We start from the raw sequence: 20932 nt of genomic DNA, 5'->3' as shown, positions 1-20932 counted from the left end.
ACACTGGTCCTTTTACCGTGATGCCGGCTTTGCTAAAGACACTTGTGCCAGGACTGGACGTCCCTTCTGCTCCACACACGGTTCACCTGGACTTTTTTTGGTCCTGGACTCCACTGGGCTCCTGCAGTCCACACTCTAAACACATTCTCCTTCACACGTGTTCTCTTCTCTTTTCACTTTTAATGTGTGTGTGTTTTTCTCAGTCCTGCGGATTCTTCTTTCTACTTGTGGCTAATCCTCCTGCTGTCCCTCTGCTGTTTTTTGTTTTTCTCACACACACACATACATTCATACATACACACATTCATACACACATACATACATACACCCACACACACATTCATACACACACACATACACTCATACATACACACACATACATTCATACATACACACATTCATACACACACACATTCATACACACATACATACATACACCCACACACACATTCATACACACACACATACACTCATACATACACACACATACATTCATACATACACACATTCATACACACACACATTCATACACACATACATACATACACACACCCACACATACACTCATACATACACACACATACATTCATACATACACACATTCATACACACACACACACATTCATAGATACACATATATTCATACACACATACATACACACATACACTCATACATACACACACACATTCATAGATACACATATATTCATACACATATATTCATACACACATACATACACACATACACTCATACATACACACACACACACATTCATAGATACACATATATTCATACACACATACATACACTCATACATACACACACACACATTCATAGATACACATATATTCATACACACATACACTCATACATACACACACACACACACATTCATAGATACACATATATTCATACACACATACATACACACACATTCATAGATACACATATATTCATACACACATACATACACACATACACTCATACATACACACACACACATTCATAGATACACATATATTCATACACACATTCATACACACATACATACATACACCCACACACACATTCATACACACACACATACACACACATACATTCATACATACACACATTCATACACACATACATACATACACCCACACACACATTCATACACACACACACACATTCATAGATACACATATATTCATACACACATACACACACTCATACATACACACACACACACACATACCTAGGGAAGAAAATAAACGGAAAAATGCAGGGGAACCTTGTTTGTCTCTCATATTTTATTAGGGTTAGGGTTTACTGTGCTTCACTTCTCAGACTTTGGAGGTATTTTATTTTTCCCCAAATTACTGTAAATAATTCATCAAATATAAAATAATAAAGCAGCATCTGATCCTCACACCAGTCCTACTGTATAAGATTCACATTATGTCTGTTTATTAAACACTAACACATGACAAAAGATAAATACAGTGAAAGAACACATAAATTCAACAAGTACTTCGCAGTAATGAAAATGCGACTCCGGTGGGACTCGAACCCACAACCTTTGAATAACCTCTCTAAGGCTACCTAGAAGTCCAATGCGCTATCCATTGCGCCACGGAGCCACCTGTTGAGTCCTCTAACACAATAATAAATGAATGTACGGATACCGTCAGACATATCAATCCACAAAAGACACGACGTCTGTGAAAGTTGCCGTGTTTCCAAACACGACTGGAACAGTCTCACTTTTACAAGGTCAAGCACTTCAGACGAGGACTGCCACATTACACGGTGTCAATCTACTCACTTCGGCTAACGGCTAACAGCTAGCTGTTACCCACCTCTGGCTAACAGTTCGCCGCTAGCGTTAACTACATTCATGGAGCTGGTGAAATTGTTCCGACAACTTTTACACGGACCTTGCTTTAGTGACGGACAAAAAATCCATTTCCTATTAGATACTGTGTGAGCTGAAAAGGTCACGGATGTTTGTATCTGTTTTGTGTCTGTTTCTTCAGTGACTGTTTGGTCAGAAGTGACACCGTAGCTAGCAGCTACATTCACTGTCGCACTGACGGAAATCAGATCGTCAAACCGAGGTGAAGTCCGCAGCGGGTTGGACATTCCAGAGCCGCGGCCTTAGGGACTATCAATAAATAAGTGCTTTAAACGCTGGAGAAAACTTTACTCATTTAAATGTCAGAGAACCAATGAAATGTCAAAGCTGAATTGCAGTTTTGCAATAATTATGACATAACTTTGTATATATATATATATATATATATATATATATATATATATATATATATATATATATATATGTCAGGGTAGAGACTGCGATCTGGTAGGATCGGCGATTCTACCAGTAGAGACTCCGATCAGAGTCTCTACTGGTAGAAAGTCCGATCCGAACCCTAACCCTTCTACTGGCAGGATCGGAGTTTCTACCAGTAGAGACTCTGATCGGAGTTTCTACTGGTAGAATCGCCGATCCTACCAGATCGCAGTCTCTACCCTTACATATATATATATATATATATATATATATATATATATATATATATACACCCACACAATGAATATTATCTTTAAGAAAATATTTAAATTTTTCAATAGCTTTTCAGTCATGTGACCCAGCGACTCCAAACCAGTTTCAAATTATTATACTAAAGAGGAACTTCAGCAAACACCTCATAAAATTGATGTCCAGTCTATATTAATATTTTTTATGAATATTATTCATATTTTTAGTTTGTTTTTTTCATAAAAATAACCCTAACCCTAACCCTGGGGCTGAGGTTGGTGTTGGTGCTGGGGTCTGGGTGGACTGCAGCCCCGTTCAGACATGGACAGGGTTAGGGTTGGGGCAGGGGTGGGAGCTGAGGGTTGAAGGTAAAGGGGTTTATTTCAGAGTGGACTGTTCACACACATGTTCCTGGTGTTAGTGACTACCCAAAGACAACAAAGACATTTATATAATAGAAATACTTTTTTAATTTGAAGGTTCATCACAGGCATAATTGTAAACAAGATATTTAAAAATGCAGATTTCATTATAATTGTCATTCAAACTGTCACAGCTGCACACACACACACACACACACACACACGCACACAAACCACAGAGCAAACACACACACATTTAACCAAAAAACAAAATGTGACGAGAGATTTAGCTGAATTAAAATGATCCACCATGGATTCACATTTAGACCACACACACACACACACACACACACGTCTGCATTGGGTGGGGAAGGAGGGGTCGTCATGTGATGTTGTAGTAACTTCTACCTGGACAAGTTGGAGATCCTGTAAGAGAAGGAACAAAAGAGGCTGTTGAAAAACAATGAAAGAGGACTAACCCTAAAGGACAGGTACAAGTCACCTAACCCTAAAGGACAGGTACAAGTCACCAACCCTAACCTTTAAGGACACTGGTTGGTTCGTTTGGGTTCAATTATTACCTCCACCAGGAGGTATTGTGATCACTTTGCTTTGTGTGTGTCAGGTTGTTCACATTTATTCAGATTATACATTTTTTATTGTTAAAGGATAGTTACCTCCACCAGGGAGGTTATGTTTTTGCTAGCGTTAGTTTGTCTGTCTGTGTGCAAGATAACTCAAAAAGTTATGGATGGATTTGGATGAAAATTTCAGGAAATGTTGGTACTAGCAGAAGGAACAAAGGAGTAAATTTTGGTGGTGATTGGGGGGGGGGGGGGCACTGATCTGTCTTGGTGGAGGTCTGCGCTCTCCGAGTGCTTCTAGTTTGTATGTTCTCAACTTTAGTGGAAAACTCTTCCCCCCCCATCTTTCCCAAATCTTTCCCACAGATAGGCCTAGGCCCTGGGACCAACCCATTACATTTTGGGCCAAGTCGGCCAAAGTTCAAGGTCACAGCAAGGTCACAACATCTACAATTTTCCTGTCATCACTGAGCAATTTTCCAAAATTCATCCAAAATTCCAAACGACTTCGATTAGCCTCCAATTGGATCCACCTGTAGCTTAGAACAACATCTTGTATGTGGAACTAAATTGTCCACATCCACTGTGGAATGTGGACTCTGTGGACATTTACATTGAAAATCCCATTTACCACACATGTTTCATTAGAACTGAACAAATATTGATTGGAATTGAATCTAATTGGACAGACACATGACTGGTACCAAGCTTCAACTGTTTCTGCTGTATGTTTAAACAGAAATAGTCACATGCACACCATTCGGGGTGCTCGGAGGAGGTTTGAGTTCTCTGAACACTTGTTCTCTTTGTTTCTAAAATGACTCACAGATGGTTTGGACTGAATTAAATCAACATTGTTTTTTTTTTTTCTCCCTGACTGTGACTTTCAGTGTTCTTCTGTAAATGTCTGTAATACTTGTCCTATTCTGACTGTAAACACTCATTTCTATCTACTGTCATCACATCTGACTGAGGAACAAACATCTACCCTTCAACTACAGTCAAATACTGAGGTTGATCAACTCTATGGACATAAATCTGTGGACACATCATGTCTCCAGCTGTCAGATGTTCTGTTCATGAAGATCGGACACACAAACATCAATACTGATAATCAATAGGATATCTATCCCATAATATAAAACTCTATTTTGACATTAGTCCTTATTGTTTTGGATCCCAGAGCCCTGTTAGAAAAGAAACACCTGGATCCAACGAGTCCACAGACTGATGGACACACAGTGGACCAGTTCAATATGTCCACAGACTGATGGACACACAGTGGACAGTTGGACAGTTGTGGTCTCAGGTGGTGGGACTCACTGTAGCTTGTCCTGTAACAGGTCCAACCTCTGCCGGTCCACGTAGCGTGAGAACAGAGACAGCAGGTTGGGAGGAGTGAAGAGGGGGGGGGACAGGGACGAGGGGGGGGACGCTGAGCAGCTCCCTTGTCACTGAAAACACCAGCTCGGTCCTGTGTGAGGAGACGCTCAGGTTCAGTTAGTGTGTCTGGTTCACAGATGGGACAGACAACTGCTCACTGCTTTACCATCGGTTGTCCTCCATCAGCTGACAGTTGGGCTCCGAGCTCTGCATCCGCTCGCCTTCACTCAGGATCAGATACAAGAGCGTCACACCAAACTATAGAGAAGAACAAAACACACAGACAGACAGACTTTACCTCAGGACCATTAGAGGACATTAGCATTTGATCCAGTGGGACCAGGACTCAGGCCATCAGGCCCTTCTTCTACGTCTGCGTACCTTACTGTGCAGGACTGGTACCAGTTGGCCCTCGTTCCCCTGAAGCTCCTGGAGTAAGTCTGTGAGGGCGGAGCTTGACAATGATTGGATGACTGCAGAAACTGGCTCCACCAACCAGCACAGCACCTGCAGACAGGAAACACACAACAGCTGACAGGAAACACATACACACACAGCTGACAGGAAGTAGATGAACACACCCACTCTGACGTGTTCATGTTGAACAGAGCGCTGGAACTCAGTACAGTTCAGTTTCCATACATGTCCTACACAACGTCCTTCTGTTTGTATGTGCAAAAACTTTGGCGTGGACTGAAGGTGGAGGGTTTTCCAGTGTGTGCATGTTCTGTTTCTACGTTTCCTCATGTATTTATTTTCCAGTGTGTGCATGTTCTGTTTCTACGTTTCCTCATGTATTTATTTTCCAATGTGTGCATGTTCTGTTTCTACGTTTCCTCATGTATTTATTTTCCAATGTGTGCATGTTCTGTTTCTATGTTTCCTCATGTATTTATTTTCCAGTGTGTGCATGTTCTGTTTCTACGTTTCCTCATGTATTCATTTTCCAGTGTGTGCATGTTCTGTTTCTATGTTTCCTCATGTATTTATTTTCCAGTGTGTGCATGTTCTGTTTCTACGTTTCCTCATGTATTTATTTTCCAGTGTGTGCATGTTCTGTTTCTACGTTTCCTCATGTATTCATTTTCCAGTGTGTGCATGTTCTGTTTCTATGTTTCCTCATGTATTTATTTTCCAGTGTGTGCATGTTCTGTTTCTACGTTTCCTCATGTATTTATTTTCCAGTGTGTGCATGTTCTGTTTCTACGTTTCCTCATGTATTTATTTTCCAGTGTGTGCATGTTCTGTTTCTACGTTTCCTCATGTATTTATTTTCCAGTGTGTGCATGTTCTGTTTCTACGTTTCCTCATGTATTTATGATCTGACAGAATTCTGTGCCTTTGAACAGACTCTAAAATTCAACTGTGAGATAAACCGTTATCCATATTTTATTAAAACTTTCACACATAATTCCAGACTTTTCAAGGTTTGGAAAACAGCGTTTCAAAATTCCAGGCTTTTGAAGACTTTATTTCATTTTTTTATCTATCCCATAATATAAAACTCTATTCTGACATTAGTCCTTATTGTTTTGGATCCCAGAGCCCTGTTAAAACACCTGGATTCAACGAGTCCACAGTCTGATGGACACACAGTGGACCACTTAAATATATCCGCAGACTGATGTCCACAGACTGATGTCCGCAGACTGATGTCCGCAGACTGTTAGACACAGACTGATGGACAGACTGATGTCCACAGACTGATGGACACAGACTGATGGACAGACTGTTGGACACAGACTGATGGACAGACTGTTGGACACAGACTGATGGACACAAACTTTTGGACAGACTGTTGGACACAGACTAATGGACACAAACTGTTGGACAGACTGTTGGACACAGACTGTTGGACAGACAGAACTCCTCTAAACATCCTGTCGTGTTTGGACTTTAAACTACTTTTCTGATCATGGGACAGATGTGTAGTGACATGCATGGACATTTACCTGGTCCTGCTTGTCCTTCTTGGCCAAGGCTGGAAGGTTGCGGGCAATTGCCATGACAACAGCGGCAGCCTGGGTTGACGGCAGCAGTGGGAGGAGCCTGGAGATGAGCCGTTTGCCCTTCCTCACTGACATGATCATCACACACTGTTCATCACTCACTCTGTTCAGGAGAGAAGAAGATGGAGTAGGTGACCTGTGACCTCCGACCTTTGAACTAGGGATGCATCGATACCGATACGAGTATCAGCATCGGCTCCGATACTCAGTGTCTGTACTCGTACTCGTAAAAGATATCTGATACACTACACCGATGCCACTTACGGCCGTGTGACATTCACAGTTCAGTGCAACAGGTATGAGGAGCCGGAATAATGTGTGTGGAGTGTGAAGAGTGTGGTGATTTAACCAAATAAATGACGGTGATAAAAGTAACGCTGACTGCAAGTAACATTACAGACACAGACGGATACGGACGCAGCATTCTGTGCGTCCTCTGCGTACATTCCATCTGTTTTCCAGGTGCTCGCGGATGCATACACAGAATGAGAATACCAGTGGGTGTACGGAGGGGTGCGGACCGTGCCGCCAACAGAAGTGAAAACGAAACTTATCACTCATTTCTCTTTTCTCTTCCTGCTGAAGCTAAACTTTTAAACCTTACCAGTGAAAGCACTGCAATATTAGTATCATATTAGTGTTACCTCTGTCATCTCCACGTTTGTTATTACTGACTTTTTTCTTCTTCTTCTCAAAAAACTTTACTCTTCTATGTGGTATTTGTCCAGTATGGTTAATTCAGAGCGGCGCCCCCTGGTGGATTAATTGACAAACGCTCATTCCAACACATTAAATGTCAGTAGCAGCACTTTGTTCCAGTCAGACTAATGACAACGACAATAAAGCACATTTACAAAAGGAACTAACAACTGGAATGGGATTATTAAGTACTCGTATTGGTACTCGGTATTGGCAAGTACTCAAATGTAAGTACTCATACTGGGTCTGGAAAAAAGTGGTATCGGTACATCCCTACTTTGAACTGAACCAAGAGTGAATATAGAAACACACAGGACTGGGACACACCAGGAGAGAACACACAGGATCTGCTGGTGGAACAGTCTAAACTCTGCTCCATAATACCAAGTATTATCCACATAAAGACATCAGAAAAGTGGAGCACAAAAGAGCTAAAGAAAAGTCTGGATGGACCTCCTGCCCCTCCCTCACCTGTCTGGATGGACCTCCTCATGTGCCCCCACCCTACTCCATCCTTACAGACTGGACATCCATCCACAGATGGATGTCCATCAGTCTTGGTCCATCTCCAGTCCTGGTCCATCTCCAGTCTGTCCGTCCATCTCCAGTCCTGGTCCATCAGTCCTGGTCCATCAGTCCCTGTCCATCTCCAGTCCTGGTCCATCAGTCCTTGTCCATCTCCAGTCCTGGTCCATGTCCAGTCTGTCCGTCCATCTCCAGTCCTGGTCCATCTCCAGTCTGTCCATCCATAGTGGATCTGTCCTTCACTATGGTTCTCCCTCAGGTTCCTCTACTGAGTTTGTGGAGTTTTTCTTTGTCCAGAAGGACGGTCTAAGGACGGTGGACAACCAGGACATTCATCCATGTCTTTCATCTCCTGTTTCTTTGATTGTCTGTTTTCAGATCCAGACCTGTGAGCAGACCTGGTGTGTGATCCACACCTGTGAGCAGACCTGGGTGTGATACAGGACTGAACCAAGAAAACTGAACTGAAAAGCATGAGGTAGTTCAGGCACTTTATACTTCTACGTCCTTCACAGTGTTCTCACAGCAAACTGATGAACAGATTAACAACTGTTTGGTTCACCAGTAACAAATAAAAATAAGCCTTTATAAAATACATCTAATTGCATTGTGTATTTGCAAAACTAAATACAATGAGCTCTAGACAGAGTTTTCATTGGTCCATTTATTTCATTAATATACACCAGGACTGTCCAACCCTGGTCCTCCAGGACTATCCAACCCTGGTCCTCCAGGGCCGGTACCCTGCATGTTTTAGATGTTTCCCTCTTCCAGTTCACCTGACGGTGGTTCTCAGTCTTCTGCAGAGCTGGATGAGACTGATCATGTGAATCAGGTGTGATGGAAGAGGAAACATCTAAAACTTGCAGGATAGTGGTCTTGGAGGACCAGGGTTGGACAGTCCTGATATACATACTGACTACTGTGAGTGGATGGGATCCTTGGACTCATCAATGATATGACAGCAGATCACCATCTGTACAGCCAACATCTGAAGGTCTACGAGTCCCACTAACAGGTCTTACTAGTACTAGGAGTGTCAGCTGGTCCACACAGTCCCATATGGGTTCAGTATTTTTAGTCACAGTCTGGTTTCTGATACAGCATAGAACAGGCATGTCCAAAGTCCGGCCCGGGGGCCAATCACGGCCCGCGGTCAGATTTTATACGGCCCACAGCTTCGGTTTTATATTATATTATTTATGGCCCGTTTGGACTGTTGAACCGAGTACATGAATCATAAAAGGTTCCAAATGCAGTTCCTCCTTTCACCTCATGGTGGCAGCACCACTCTAACTCTATCTGGCTCTGTGACCTTGCTGTGAACCCTTTTCGCTAATTTCTAAAAAAAAACCGAAAGTTGACAGTGAGGGCTGCCGCTTCCAGGAGAGATGGGAATTACAAATTTTTTTCACTGAAAATCGAGGTGATTGTGTTTGCCTAATTTGTCAAGAGACTGTTGCCTTGTTTAGGGAATTCAACGTAAAGAGACACTAGCAGACAAAACATGCTAACACATACGACAAGCTAGCAGGGAGTGAGCGCTCTGAAAAAGTGAAGCAAATTCAAGCTGCTTTAAACTCACAACAGTGACTCTTCATGTGAACCTGTGAGTTCAGTGAATTCACCACCAAGGCAGGCTACCAAGTTGCCAGGTTAGTTGCCTCTAACTGCTGGTGTTATGTACTTGTACAGGGGTTGGACAAAATAATGGAAACATCTTGAAAAATCAACAAAATATAATTTAATATGGTGTAGGTCCGCCTTTTGCGGCAATTACAGCCTCAATTCTCCGAGGTATTGATTCATACAACTTGTGAATTGTTTCCAAAGGAATTTTCAGCCATTCTTCAGTTAGAATACCCTCCAACTCTTTTAGAGACGATCACGGTGGAAGTCAACGTCTTACTTGAATCTCTAAAACTGACCATAAATGCTCAATAATGTTGAGGTCTGGGGACTGTGCCGGCCATACCAGATGCTCAACTTCATTAGAATGTTCCTCATGCCATTCTTTAACAGTTCTAGCTGTATGGATTGGGGCATTATCATCTTGAGGTGAAGGTGTTTCCATTATTTTGTCCAACCCCTGTAGATGTGGCACAAAATATTACTTTCTGAATGATTTTGTGAAAGACAAGAGTAAGAGTCATGTTTTCATCTTAAATGTTAACAGACTTTGCATTACTGAGTAATATATGAGTAATGATTACTCACATAAGTCATGTTTAAAATGAATGTGGGGTTACGATTTTTATTAACTTCTTGGACATTTAAGATACTCCACACGGTTTGTTCTATGTTATCTGACTCCAGATGTGAAAGGAAGGCAGAAATGTTTTGTTTTTTTTAAATTTGTTCATACCTGAGTGGCTTAGATTTGGTTACATTGCCATTTTAAAAAAAATGATATTTTGACAATGAAAATAAAGTTGTTTTTAAAATTATCGCTTTTATATGTAATTTTTACTGTTTAAAAAACGTCCAAAGGGACCACTGGCCCCTGTCAGTCTCCACATTATCAGATCTGGCCCTCTTTAAAAAAAGTTTGGACACCCCTGGCATAGAACTATCCATTTATTTAGAAAATTACAAAGTCTGATTTTACCACATAACTTACAACTATTTACATTATTCTAAGGTTTAGGTTGGGTTATGTTTAGGTTAGGCTCTGAATGACGTACCTGTCGTCCCACTCCTTCTCCCTCAGAGAGCTGCACAGCTGATCAGTGTTGGTTTTGTGCTGCTCCAGCAAAGCCTCCCTGTCTTCCTCTGGTGTGTGCACAAAACGTTTTTCAAAGTCTTGAACCTCCAATAGCAAACTGTACATCTGGATGAGACAAAGAAAACAACCCAGTGTGATGGAGCTTTGGTGTGGTGGGACTGAACACATTTCTAATGGTTGGAAAGGTCATGGTCCTCCTACCTTCTCCACAGTGTAGAGGATCTGTCGCCTCTTATTCCAAACCTGCTTCTCTCTTTTCTCCTGGAAGGAATTAATCGGTCAAGAAAAAGGTCAAACATTTGACTGAACCACAGAAAACACACAGACCACAGTGAAAGCAAACAGAGGACACACAGACCACAGTGAAAGCAAACAGAGAGGACACCCAGACCACAGTGAAAACAAACAGAAAACACACAGACCACAGTGAAAACAAACAGAAAACACACAGACCACAGTGAAAACAAACAGAAAACGCACAGACCACAGTGAAAACAAACAGAAAACACACAGATCACAGTGAAAACAAACAGAAAACACACAGACCACAGTGAAAACAAACAGAAAACATACAGACCACAGTGAAAACAAACAGAAAACACACAGACCACAGTTAAAACAAACAGAAAACATACAGACCACAGTTAAAACAAACAGAAAACGTACAGACCACAGTTAAAACAAACAGAAAACACACAGACCACAGTGAAAACAAACAGAAAACACACAGACCACAGTGAAAACAAACAGAAAACACACAGACCACAGTGAAAACAAACAGAAACACACGACCACAGTGAAACAAACAGAAAACACACAGACCACAGTGAAAACAAACAAAACACACACACCACAGTGAAAACAAACAGAAAACACACACACCACAGAGAAAACAAACAGAAAACACAGACCACAGTGAAAACAAACAGAAAACACACAGACCACAGAGAAAACAAACAGAAAACACACAGACCACAGTTAAAACAAACAGAAAACACACAGACCACGATGAAAACAAACAGAAAACACACAGACCACAGTGAAAACAAACAGAAAACACACAGACCACGATGAAAACAAACAGAAAACACACAGACCACAGTTAAAACAAACAGAAAACACACAGACCACAGTGAAAACAAACAGAAAACACACAGACCACAATGAAAACAAACAGAAACACACAGACCACAGAGAAAACAAACAGAAAACACACAGACCACAGTTAAAACAAACAGAAAACACACAGACCACGATGAAAACAACCAGAAAACACACAGACCACAGTGAAAACAAACAGAAAGCACACAGACCACAGTGAAAACAAACAGAAAACATACAGACCACAGTGAAAACAAACAGAAAACACACAGACCACAGTTAAAACAAACAGAAAACATACAGACCACAGTTAAAACAAACAGAAAACACACAGACCACAGTTAAAACAAACAGAAAACATACAGACCACAGTTAAAACAAACAGAAAACACACAGACCACAGTGAAAACAAACAGAAAACACACAGACCACAGTTAATACAAACAGAAAACACACAGACCACAGTGAAAACAAACAGAAAACATACAGACCACAGTAAAAACAGAAAACACACAGACCACAGTTAAAACAGAAAACATACAGACCACAGTTAAAACAAACAGAAAACACACAGACCACAGTTAAACAGAAAACACACGCCACAGAGAAAACAAACAGAAAACACACACACCACAGAGAAAACAAACAAAACACACAGACCACAGTGAAAACAAACAGAAAACATACAGACCACAGTGAAAACAAACAGAAAACACACAGACCACAGTGAAAACAACAGAAAACATACAGACCACAGTGAAAACAAACAGAAAACATACAGACCACAGTTAAAACAAACAGAAAACACACAGACCACAGTGAAAACAAACAGAAAACACACACACCACAGAGAAAACAAACAGAAAACATACAGACCACAGTTAAAACAAACAGAAAACACACAGACCACAGTGAAAACAAACAGAAAACATACAGACCACAGTTAAAACAAACAGAAAACACACAGACCACAGTTAAAACAAACAGAAAACACACAGACCACAGTGAAAACAAACAGAAAACACACAGACCACAGTTAAAACAGAAAACATACAGACCACAGTGAAAACAAACAGAAAACACACAGACCACAGTTAAAACAGAAAACATACAGACCACAGTGAAAACAAACAGAAAACACACAGACCACAGTTAAAACAGAAAACATACAGACCACAGTTAAAACAAACAGAAAACACACAGACCACAGTAAAAACAGAAAACACACAGACCACAGTTAAAACAGAAAACATACAGACCACAGTTAAAACAAACAGAAAACACACAGACCACAGTTAAACAGAAAACACACACGCCACAGAGAAAACAAACAGAAAACACACACACCACAGAGAAAACAAACAAAACACACAGACCACAGTGAAAACAAACAAAACATACAGACCACAGTGAAAACAAACAGAAAACACACAGACCACAGTGAAAACAAACAGAAAACATACAGACCACAGTGAAAACAAAGAGGAAACACACAGACCACAGTGAAAACAAACAGAAAACACACAGACCACAGTTAAAACAAACAGAAAACACACAGACCACAGTGAAAACAAACAGAAAACACACAGACCACAGTGAAAACAAACAGAAAACATACAGACCACAGTGAAAACAAAGAGAAAACACACAGACCACAGTTAAAACAGAAAACATACAGACCACAGTTAAAACAAACAGAAAACACACAGACCACAGTTAAAACAGAAAACACACACGCCACAGAGAAAACAAACAGAAAACACACACACCACAGAGAAAACAAACAAAACACACAGACCACAGTGAAAACAAACAGAAAACATACAGACCACAGTGAAAACAAACAGAAAACACACAGACCACAGTGAAAACAAACAGAAAACATACAGACCACAGTGAAAACAAACAGAAAACACACAGACCACAGTGAAAACAAACAGAAAACATACAGACCACAGTGAAAACAAACAGAAAACATACAGACCACAGTTAAAACAAACAGAAAACACACAGACCACAGTGAAAACAAACAGAAAACACACAGACCACAGTGAAAACAAAACAGATTGGAGCAATTTGTCCATAAACAATCCATAAAGACTGTGAGCCATTGGAGCTGTCAATCACAGACTTTCTATCATCAAATCCCTTCAGAAGATGCAGATGAACCCTAACCCTAACTGGTGGTCCTGACCCTGTCCAGTTGACCCTGTCCAGTGGACCCTGTTCAGTGGACCCTGCTGAAGCCTCTGGCATTCACAGTACTGGTGCAGACTGTCTGCTTCAGCTGTCTGTCTGCTTTACCCGTCTGCTTTAGCTGTCGGTCTGCTTTAGCTGTCTGTCTGCTTTACCCGTCTGCTTTGGCCGCCTGCTTTAGCCAGCCTGCTTTGGCCGCCTGCTTTAGCTGTCTGTCTACTTCAGCCATCTGCTTCAGCTGTCTGCTTTAGCTGTTTGTCTGCTTTAGCTGTTTGTCTGCTTTAGCTGTCTGCTTTAGCTGTTTGTCTGCTTTAGCTGTCTGTCTGCTAAAGTGCGTTAGCTGTCTGCTTTGGCTGTCTGTCTGCTTTAGCTGTCTGTCTGCTAAAGTGCTTTAGCTGTCTGTCTGCTTTAGCTGTCTGCTTTAGCTGTCTGTCTGCTTTAGCTGTTTGTCTGCTTTAGCTGTCTGCTTTAGCTGTCTGTCTGCTTTAGCTGTCTGTCTGCTAAAGTGCGTTAGCTGTCTGCTTGGCTGTCTGTCTGCTTTAGCTGTCTGTCTGCTAAAGTGCTTTAGCTGTCTGCTTTGGCTGGCTGTCTGCTTTAGCTGTCTGTCTGCTAAAGTGCTTTAGCTGTCTGTCTGCTTTAGCTGTCTGTCTGCTTTAGCTCAACTATTGGCAGGATGGTGTTTGACCCATTTCTCTTGTCAAAGTTTGCAGTTTATGAAGTTTAATCAAATTATTAACTTTAATTTTAAATTACTTCAAAGTTCTCTCTAAAAATGTTTGCCGTGACTGAAAATGGATACATCTGCTGCACATGAGGTGTGAAGTAAGTGACGTCTATGTCTGTGTGTGGGGGTCTGGGGAGGTCATACCAGCTGTTCAACAGCTCCACAGATTAACCCTGGTTCATATGGAATGGATCACACAAAGGACATGGACACCATCTATGCTGTGGAACACACACACACATATATATACCCACACACACATATACACACCTCGTCATCTGTGCGAGTTGTCACCACGGCATCGATCATCTTGCGGGGGTTGTTGACACTAGAGACAGTCAGCTTACCTAGAGAGCCTGCAAACTGAACTGTGGACACAAGCAGGACAGGAGAGGATGGAGGGTTAGGGTTAACACTAACCCAAAACAAACCTGATCAGCTGGTGTGTGTTTGGTGCTCTGTTACCTGGGTTAGGGTTAACCCAGTCCAAACCTGATCAGCTGGTCTTACCTGGCCTGTAGGTGTGTTCGACCTTGGCCACTTGTGGAGTTATCAGTTTGGTGGTGTGCTCCTTCTTGCTGCTGTCACTCTCTCTTTCCTGACGTTTCTCCATCTTTTCATAGTAGTTCTACATGGATTGAAAAAGACTTGTTAACTGATATTTTCTGCGTAAAGCCATAACACAGTACTACCAGCCACAACACAAAATACACAAGGCCATTCAGAAGGTCAAATACACATTACAGTTAAACAGGTCTGAAGAGACAAGAACCCAAGAACCACCCAGAACGGAAGGAATTAGACATTTTCAAAATGGAATAGGCCAACAATGTCATAAAAGTCCTGAACCAATAACATAATAACTTTTGGCCAAAAACATAATAACTTATTATGTTATCGGTTGGGTATTACATTATTGTCCTGGTAAAAAAAAAAAAAAAAAATCTTTGTAAATGTAATAACTGTGCCAATAACGTAATAATATTTTAATATCACTGTATTCAAGTTTCATTTGTTAGATAGAACTGTGATAAAATCTCCCTCCCTCTGTCTCTCTCTCTCTCTGACTATACCTAGCTAACTGTTGGCTAGTTATTAGCATTATCAACTATGCAGTTTGATCATATCAAGGGGTAGGAACATTTTTAAAGAAAAGTGAGTGTGTGTGTGTGTGTGTGTTAGCTGATGACTTCTGGTAAATTTTGTGGAACGGGTAAATTGAATAGATCAAATATGTGACAACCCCTTAAAAATGTTCCTACCCCCTGAACTGATCCAACTGTAATAATTAATAATGCTAATATCTAGCCAACAGTTAGCTAGGTCTAGTCAGTACACTGTGAATACACTGTCAATAAAGTTCTATTCTCTTGTACTAAATATATCAGACTGTTCATAGTATATGTAAGAATTTAAACAAATGAAGTGTTCACCACAGAAAAGTGATCACTGATTACCTTTGAACATGTGTCCTAGAAAGGAAGAAAGGAAGTTTGGACACCTGAACACAGTCAGTGTCACACCACTGATATCTACTGGACAATTATGGGAAATCAAAAAGTCACCAAACGCATCATATTTGATACTTTGGGGTCTTCAGGGTCTTTGGGGTCTTCAGGGTTTTCAGGTTCTTCAGGGTTTTCGGGGTCTTCAGGGTCTTCATCTGTTGGCACCACCCCAGTACAGGCCTTTGGGGTCTTCGTCTGTTGGGACCACCCCAGTGCAGGCCTTTGGGGTCTTCATCTGTTGGGAACACCCCAGTACAGGCCTTTGGGGCCTTCAGGATCTTCATCTGTTGGGACCACCCCAGTGCAGGCCTTTGGGGTCTTCATCTGTTGGGACCACCCCAGTGCAGGCCTTTGGGGTCTTCATCTGTTGGGACCACCCCAGTGCAGGCCTTTGGGGTCTTCATCTGTTGGGACCACCCCAGTGCAGGCCTTTGCTCCCTGTTTTCGGTCATGCCTGCTCTCTCTCCTCCTCCTTGCAGGCAACCAATCAGGTGGCTTGGCTTCTCCCGTGCTCCATGGCTGTGGGTGTGGCCACAGTGTTGCTCCGTGGCTGTGGGTGTGGCCACAGCCTTTAACATTCCGCAGCAGCAGAAGCCTTGCTGCACCAGCATCTCTTTCTTTCCATTTGTTCACCTTTTGTTTAGTTCCACACACGACCAAACTGATGAGACGGACCACTGATGTGGGATTGATCCTGATTAGTTTTGGATTAATCGCATTTGTGCACAATTTGACTGATCAATCATACTTGCTTGCCGGCATCCTCTTGTTTGTGTGTTTTGTCAAGGCTCTACCGGCCAGTCGTCACATAGTCATGTGCATTAATATTGGAAATTGAGGATGTGAAACATTGACTCTGACATGTGTATTGGAATTGTTGAGAGGCATATTGTAGCTGAATTCAATAGTGAAGATGACAGCTCAAACCACTACTGGGTAATCAAATTACGTATTGCTGCAGAGGACAAAAACTAAATTTTTCTGCTCCAAAGCTAATTTTGCAAAGACAAAGCTCTACCTGGTAGTAGTAGTCGTCCAGGTAGGGGTCAGTGCTCTGCAGCTGCATCATCTGGATCTTGGTCACCCACTCCTTCTCCTTCTGGGTCATCAGGTTACTGTAGGGGTCTCTGCTGCGCCGATCCCCCACAGTCCTACCACGGTCCCTAAACACATGAACATGGCTGTCAACTTTTCTAATGATGTCAGGACATGTGCTGATGGAACAGCAAGCGCTGACCGGAACCTTGTGGTGCCCCGCCTTCCTTACCCTCCTCGGCTCTGCATCCGCTGAGTCAGCATGCGGCGGTGCTGGGGGTGGAGGTGGGTGGTGTTGTGTCGAACCGGAGGGGCGTGGTTTGGAGGGGCGTGAGGAGGCGGGGGGCCCATTCGGTGACCGTGTGGAGGAGGGGGGCCACCAAAGAAAGGCCTGAAGCCCCCACCACCAGGTAACAAAGGAGGGGCTGGACCAGCACGAGGAAAACCTGCCACCTGCACCAGAGTACACACGTACACATTTATACACCTGCAGGGTACATAGGTACACATTTATACACCTGCAGGGTACACAGGTACACATTTATACACCTGCAGGTTACACTGGCACACATTTATACACCTGCAGGGTACACAGGTACACATTTATACACCTGCAGGGTACACAGGTACACATTTATACACCTGCAGGGTACACCGGCACACATTTATACACCTGCAGGGTACACAAGTGCACATTCATGTACCTGCAGGGTACACAGGTACACATTCAGCAAATTTATTCAGTGAAGTACCAAAGTGCTTAACACATATTTCAATCTGCTCGTCAGAGCTACCATTCGTACTTCAGATTGTTGCGATTTTTTCTTGTGTCTTGTATTAAAAATGTTTTCTTCTTACTTTCTGTATTAAAACTAAGAAGCAACCCATCTCACTTGCAATCAGCTCCTGTGTTCATTTCAAACTCTCCAAAAAATGAAAAATAAAAACTTTAACTATGGACTGTAATGAAATGTAACATGCCCACACTTGAAAACACTTGGCCTTCAGTCCACGCACATACGGACGGACGAACTGATAACAACAGCCTGCAGTGAGGGCTGAGGGTTAAAAGATCCTAAAGAATGGAAAAGGCTTTAGTTGGAGTCCATTACCAACCACAGAAACTGCCATTCCAGCAGTTACACCTCAAATTACTTCAGAAACATTTCAAACTGCTGGAGTTTTCTCAGTGGCTGTTTTCTGAATTTCAATGCAGACAAAGTTCAGACATCTAGGGTTAACAATAACAACGATGAAAACAGATGGATTTAGAAGCAAGGCAAGGCAGATGTATTAGTACAGTACAACTTATACACAGGGCAATTCACAGAGCTTTACAGAAATGGAAAAGACACAGGTTAAAAGTACACAGTTACTATTAAAACAGAATCCAACATAAATAATAGAGCTGATTTTTGCTTCAGGAAAGGAAGAGAACTCAGTATCTACTTTGATCTGAAAATGATTGACATCAACAAAGAGAGGAGTCTGCATGTAAATATTCTATTCCATGACTTCCACATCTTAGAGTACTGGACTTAAGGACTTCCATCACATCGTTTCTACTCTTATTGATGTAAGTTATTGAATTTGAACCAATCGTAGTATCCATCCTGGATAAACTGTCTCATACATACTTCTACTCCTCCTCAGAGGAATCCTGAGGCTTAAAGCTATACCTGCCGATGTGGCATTTCTCACAGCACTTAGTAAAAGTTTGAACATGAACAACCCGCCTCCCTCCAAAGCCCCGCCCACTTCCCTCTGTCTGATCTCTGAGGCTCCTCCTCCTCTCACCTGATGCGCGCGGAGGAAGCAGAGGTGGAGGTCCGGTCCACTTCGGTGTGTCCGCGGACCCCTCCCTCCGTAATGAGATGCATCATCCACCTACTGATGGAACAGGGGCCGGGCCCCTGTTCCATCAGTAGACCCTGAATTTAAGGGTCTGGTCTGTGCAGCGCAGGGTCAGTGTCTTCACTGCAACATGGAGATGAGGTGCCCAGGCGACGGGCGCACACACTGTGAACGCGTGGCCTCCGCGAATTTTCTGTGGACATTTGAGGTTTCATAGTCCATACATTTATCATCCTACATAATCCTACACTATGTGACACCATGTAATTGCACCTGTATGAGTCCCGTGGTCATAAAAGCTGAGCTTTGTGCAGACCTGTCTGTTTAGTCCAGTACATCAGACTTCCAGACTTTTATCTCCATCCTTCATTCATCAGACTCCTGTTTGTTCCCCTTAGTTGTTGTTTCTGTTCATAAGTCCGTTTTTTTTCCTTCCACATGTGCATTTGAGTTCTATCCATTCACATCCTAGACGGTAGACTGTGGTCAGTGACAGGAGAAGCAGCAAGTGAAGCGTCAGATTCAGCGGTACACATATCGGATGCGGGGACAGCAATAATAGATCGGATGCTGGACGGCAGCAATGGATGATTGACAGGAGGCTCAGCCAGTTTCGGCCAATTATTTCATTCAGACCAGATAAAATGATTGGTCAGACTTTTATCAGAAATATATGAGAATTAAACATTTTTGAGTTTCAATACCTGGTGGATTCCTTCTACATTTTAGTTCGACACACACTTATTAGGAGCATTTTAAGATGACAAAAGAAAAGTGTAAAAATGTCACATCATACGGTAGAGCTTTAACAGACAATTACAAATCAGCACAGTCAAAGAGTGTCAGGGTCTGACCTGAGAATTAAGCAGCTGAGCCCTCTGGATCTGAGACAGAACTGGACCAACTCCAGGAGGGAACGGACCTCGACACAGCGGAGAGTTCTAAACACGAGGAAAACCAAAGCAAACACAGATACTTCAGCTCACAGAAACATGAAAACTCACATTTGTCTCATCTTCACATTCCTCTTAAATACCAGATGAAGTTGGCAGTTCCAGGTTCAGTGAGGTCCATCCAGATCTAAACAGATGAAACAGTCTAGACTACACTGTAAAGGCTGAGGTTCATACAGATCTAAACTGATGAAACAGCCTGGACTACACTGTAAAGGCTGAGGTTCATACAGATCTAAACTGATGAAACAGCCTGGACTACACTGTAAAGGCTGAGGAAGAATAGTTTTAAAGGCTCATAAAAACAATAGTTTGGGGATCATCTGAACAGCTGTTGGTCACTGTAAGCTCCACCTCTGCCAATATCAATAGTTGGTCAAACTTCCCATGTGTTCAGGAAGCAGAGGATCAGGTGGTCGGGGCCGGAGGTCATACCAGGATGACACCCACAATGCACAGGACCCCTATGGCTCCTTCTGAAATGTGGGGGTCCCACAGGAAGGTGGTCCCATGGAGCTCCTTTGGGCCGAGCCTGGCTGGGCCCCATGCACAAACACTTAACCACCAGGGGCTCGCCAAGGAGGCCCTACCCCAAACCTGGCTCCAGTGTTGGCGCCAAGGAGGCCCTACCCCAAACCTGGCTCCAGAGTTGGCGCCAAGGAGGCCCTACCCCAAACCTGGCTCCGGTGTTGGTGCCAAGGAGGCCCTACCCTAAACCTGGCTCCAGGGTTGGCCCCGGGAACCTTGAT

The 20932-nt window shown here is 42.5% G+C and overlaps 1 protein-coding gene and 1 non-coding gene across 2 annotated transcripts in view; both read right to left on the bottom strand.

The window, feature by feature from the left end:
• Positions 1-1532: 1532 nt before the first annotated feature.
• trnar-ucu (transfer RNA arginine (anticodon UCU)) lies at positions 1533-1623 on the bottom strand. Its single transcript is given in 2 exon segments — positions 1533-1568; positions 1587-1623. It is a non-coding gene; the product is annotated as a tRNA-Arg (tRNA).
• A 1530-nt stretch (positions 1624-3153) lies between these two features.
• LOC115416315 (protein PAT1 homolog 1-like) overlaps positions 3154-20932 on the bottom strand; it is a 34318-nt gene continuing 16539 nt past the window's right edge. The window contains 13 exon segments of the mRNA XM_030130063.1: positions 3154-3313; positions 4795-4901; positions 4903-4945; positions 5021-5112; positions 5236-5361; positions 6807-6966; positions 10772-10917; positions 11014-11073; positions 15104-15201; positions 15344-15461; positions 17360-17504; positions 17609-17829; positions 20085-20171. Coding sequence (XP_029985923.1) covers positions 3292-3313; positions 4795-4901; positions 4903-4945; positions 5021-5112; positions 5236-5361; positions 6807-6966; positions 10772-10917; positions 11014-11073; positions 15104-15201; positions 15344-15461; positions 17360-17504; positions 17609-17829; positions 20085-20171 — 1425 coding nt within the window. The 3' untranslated portion in view covers positions 3154-3291.

This window comes from Sphaeramia orbicularis, unplaced genomic scaffold (assembly GCF_902148855.1).
Source record: "Sphaeramia orbicularis unplaced genomic scaffold, fSphaOr1.1, whole genome shotgun sequence".
Classification (NCBI taxonomy): domain Eukaryota; kingdom Metazoa; phylum Chordata; class Actinopteri; order Kurtiformes; family Apogonidae; genus Sphaeramia; species Sphaeramia orbicularis.
Note: the sequence above shows the minus strand (reverse complement) of the source record. Positions and strands in the feature narration are given on the sequence as shown.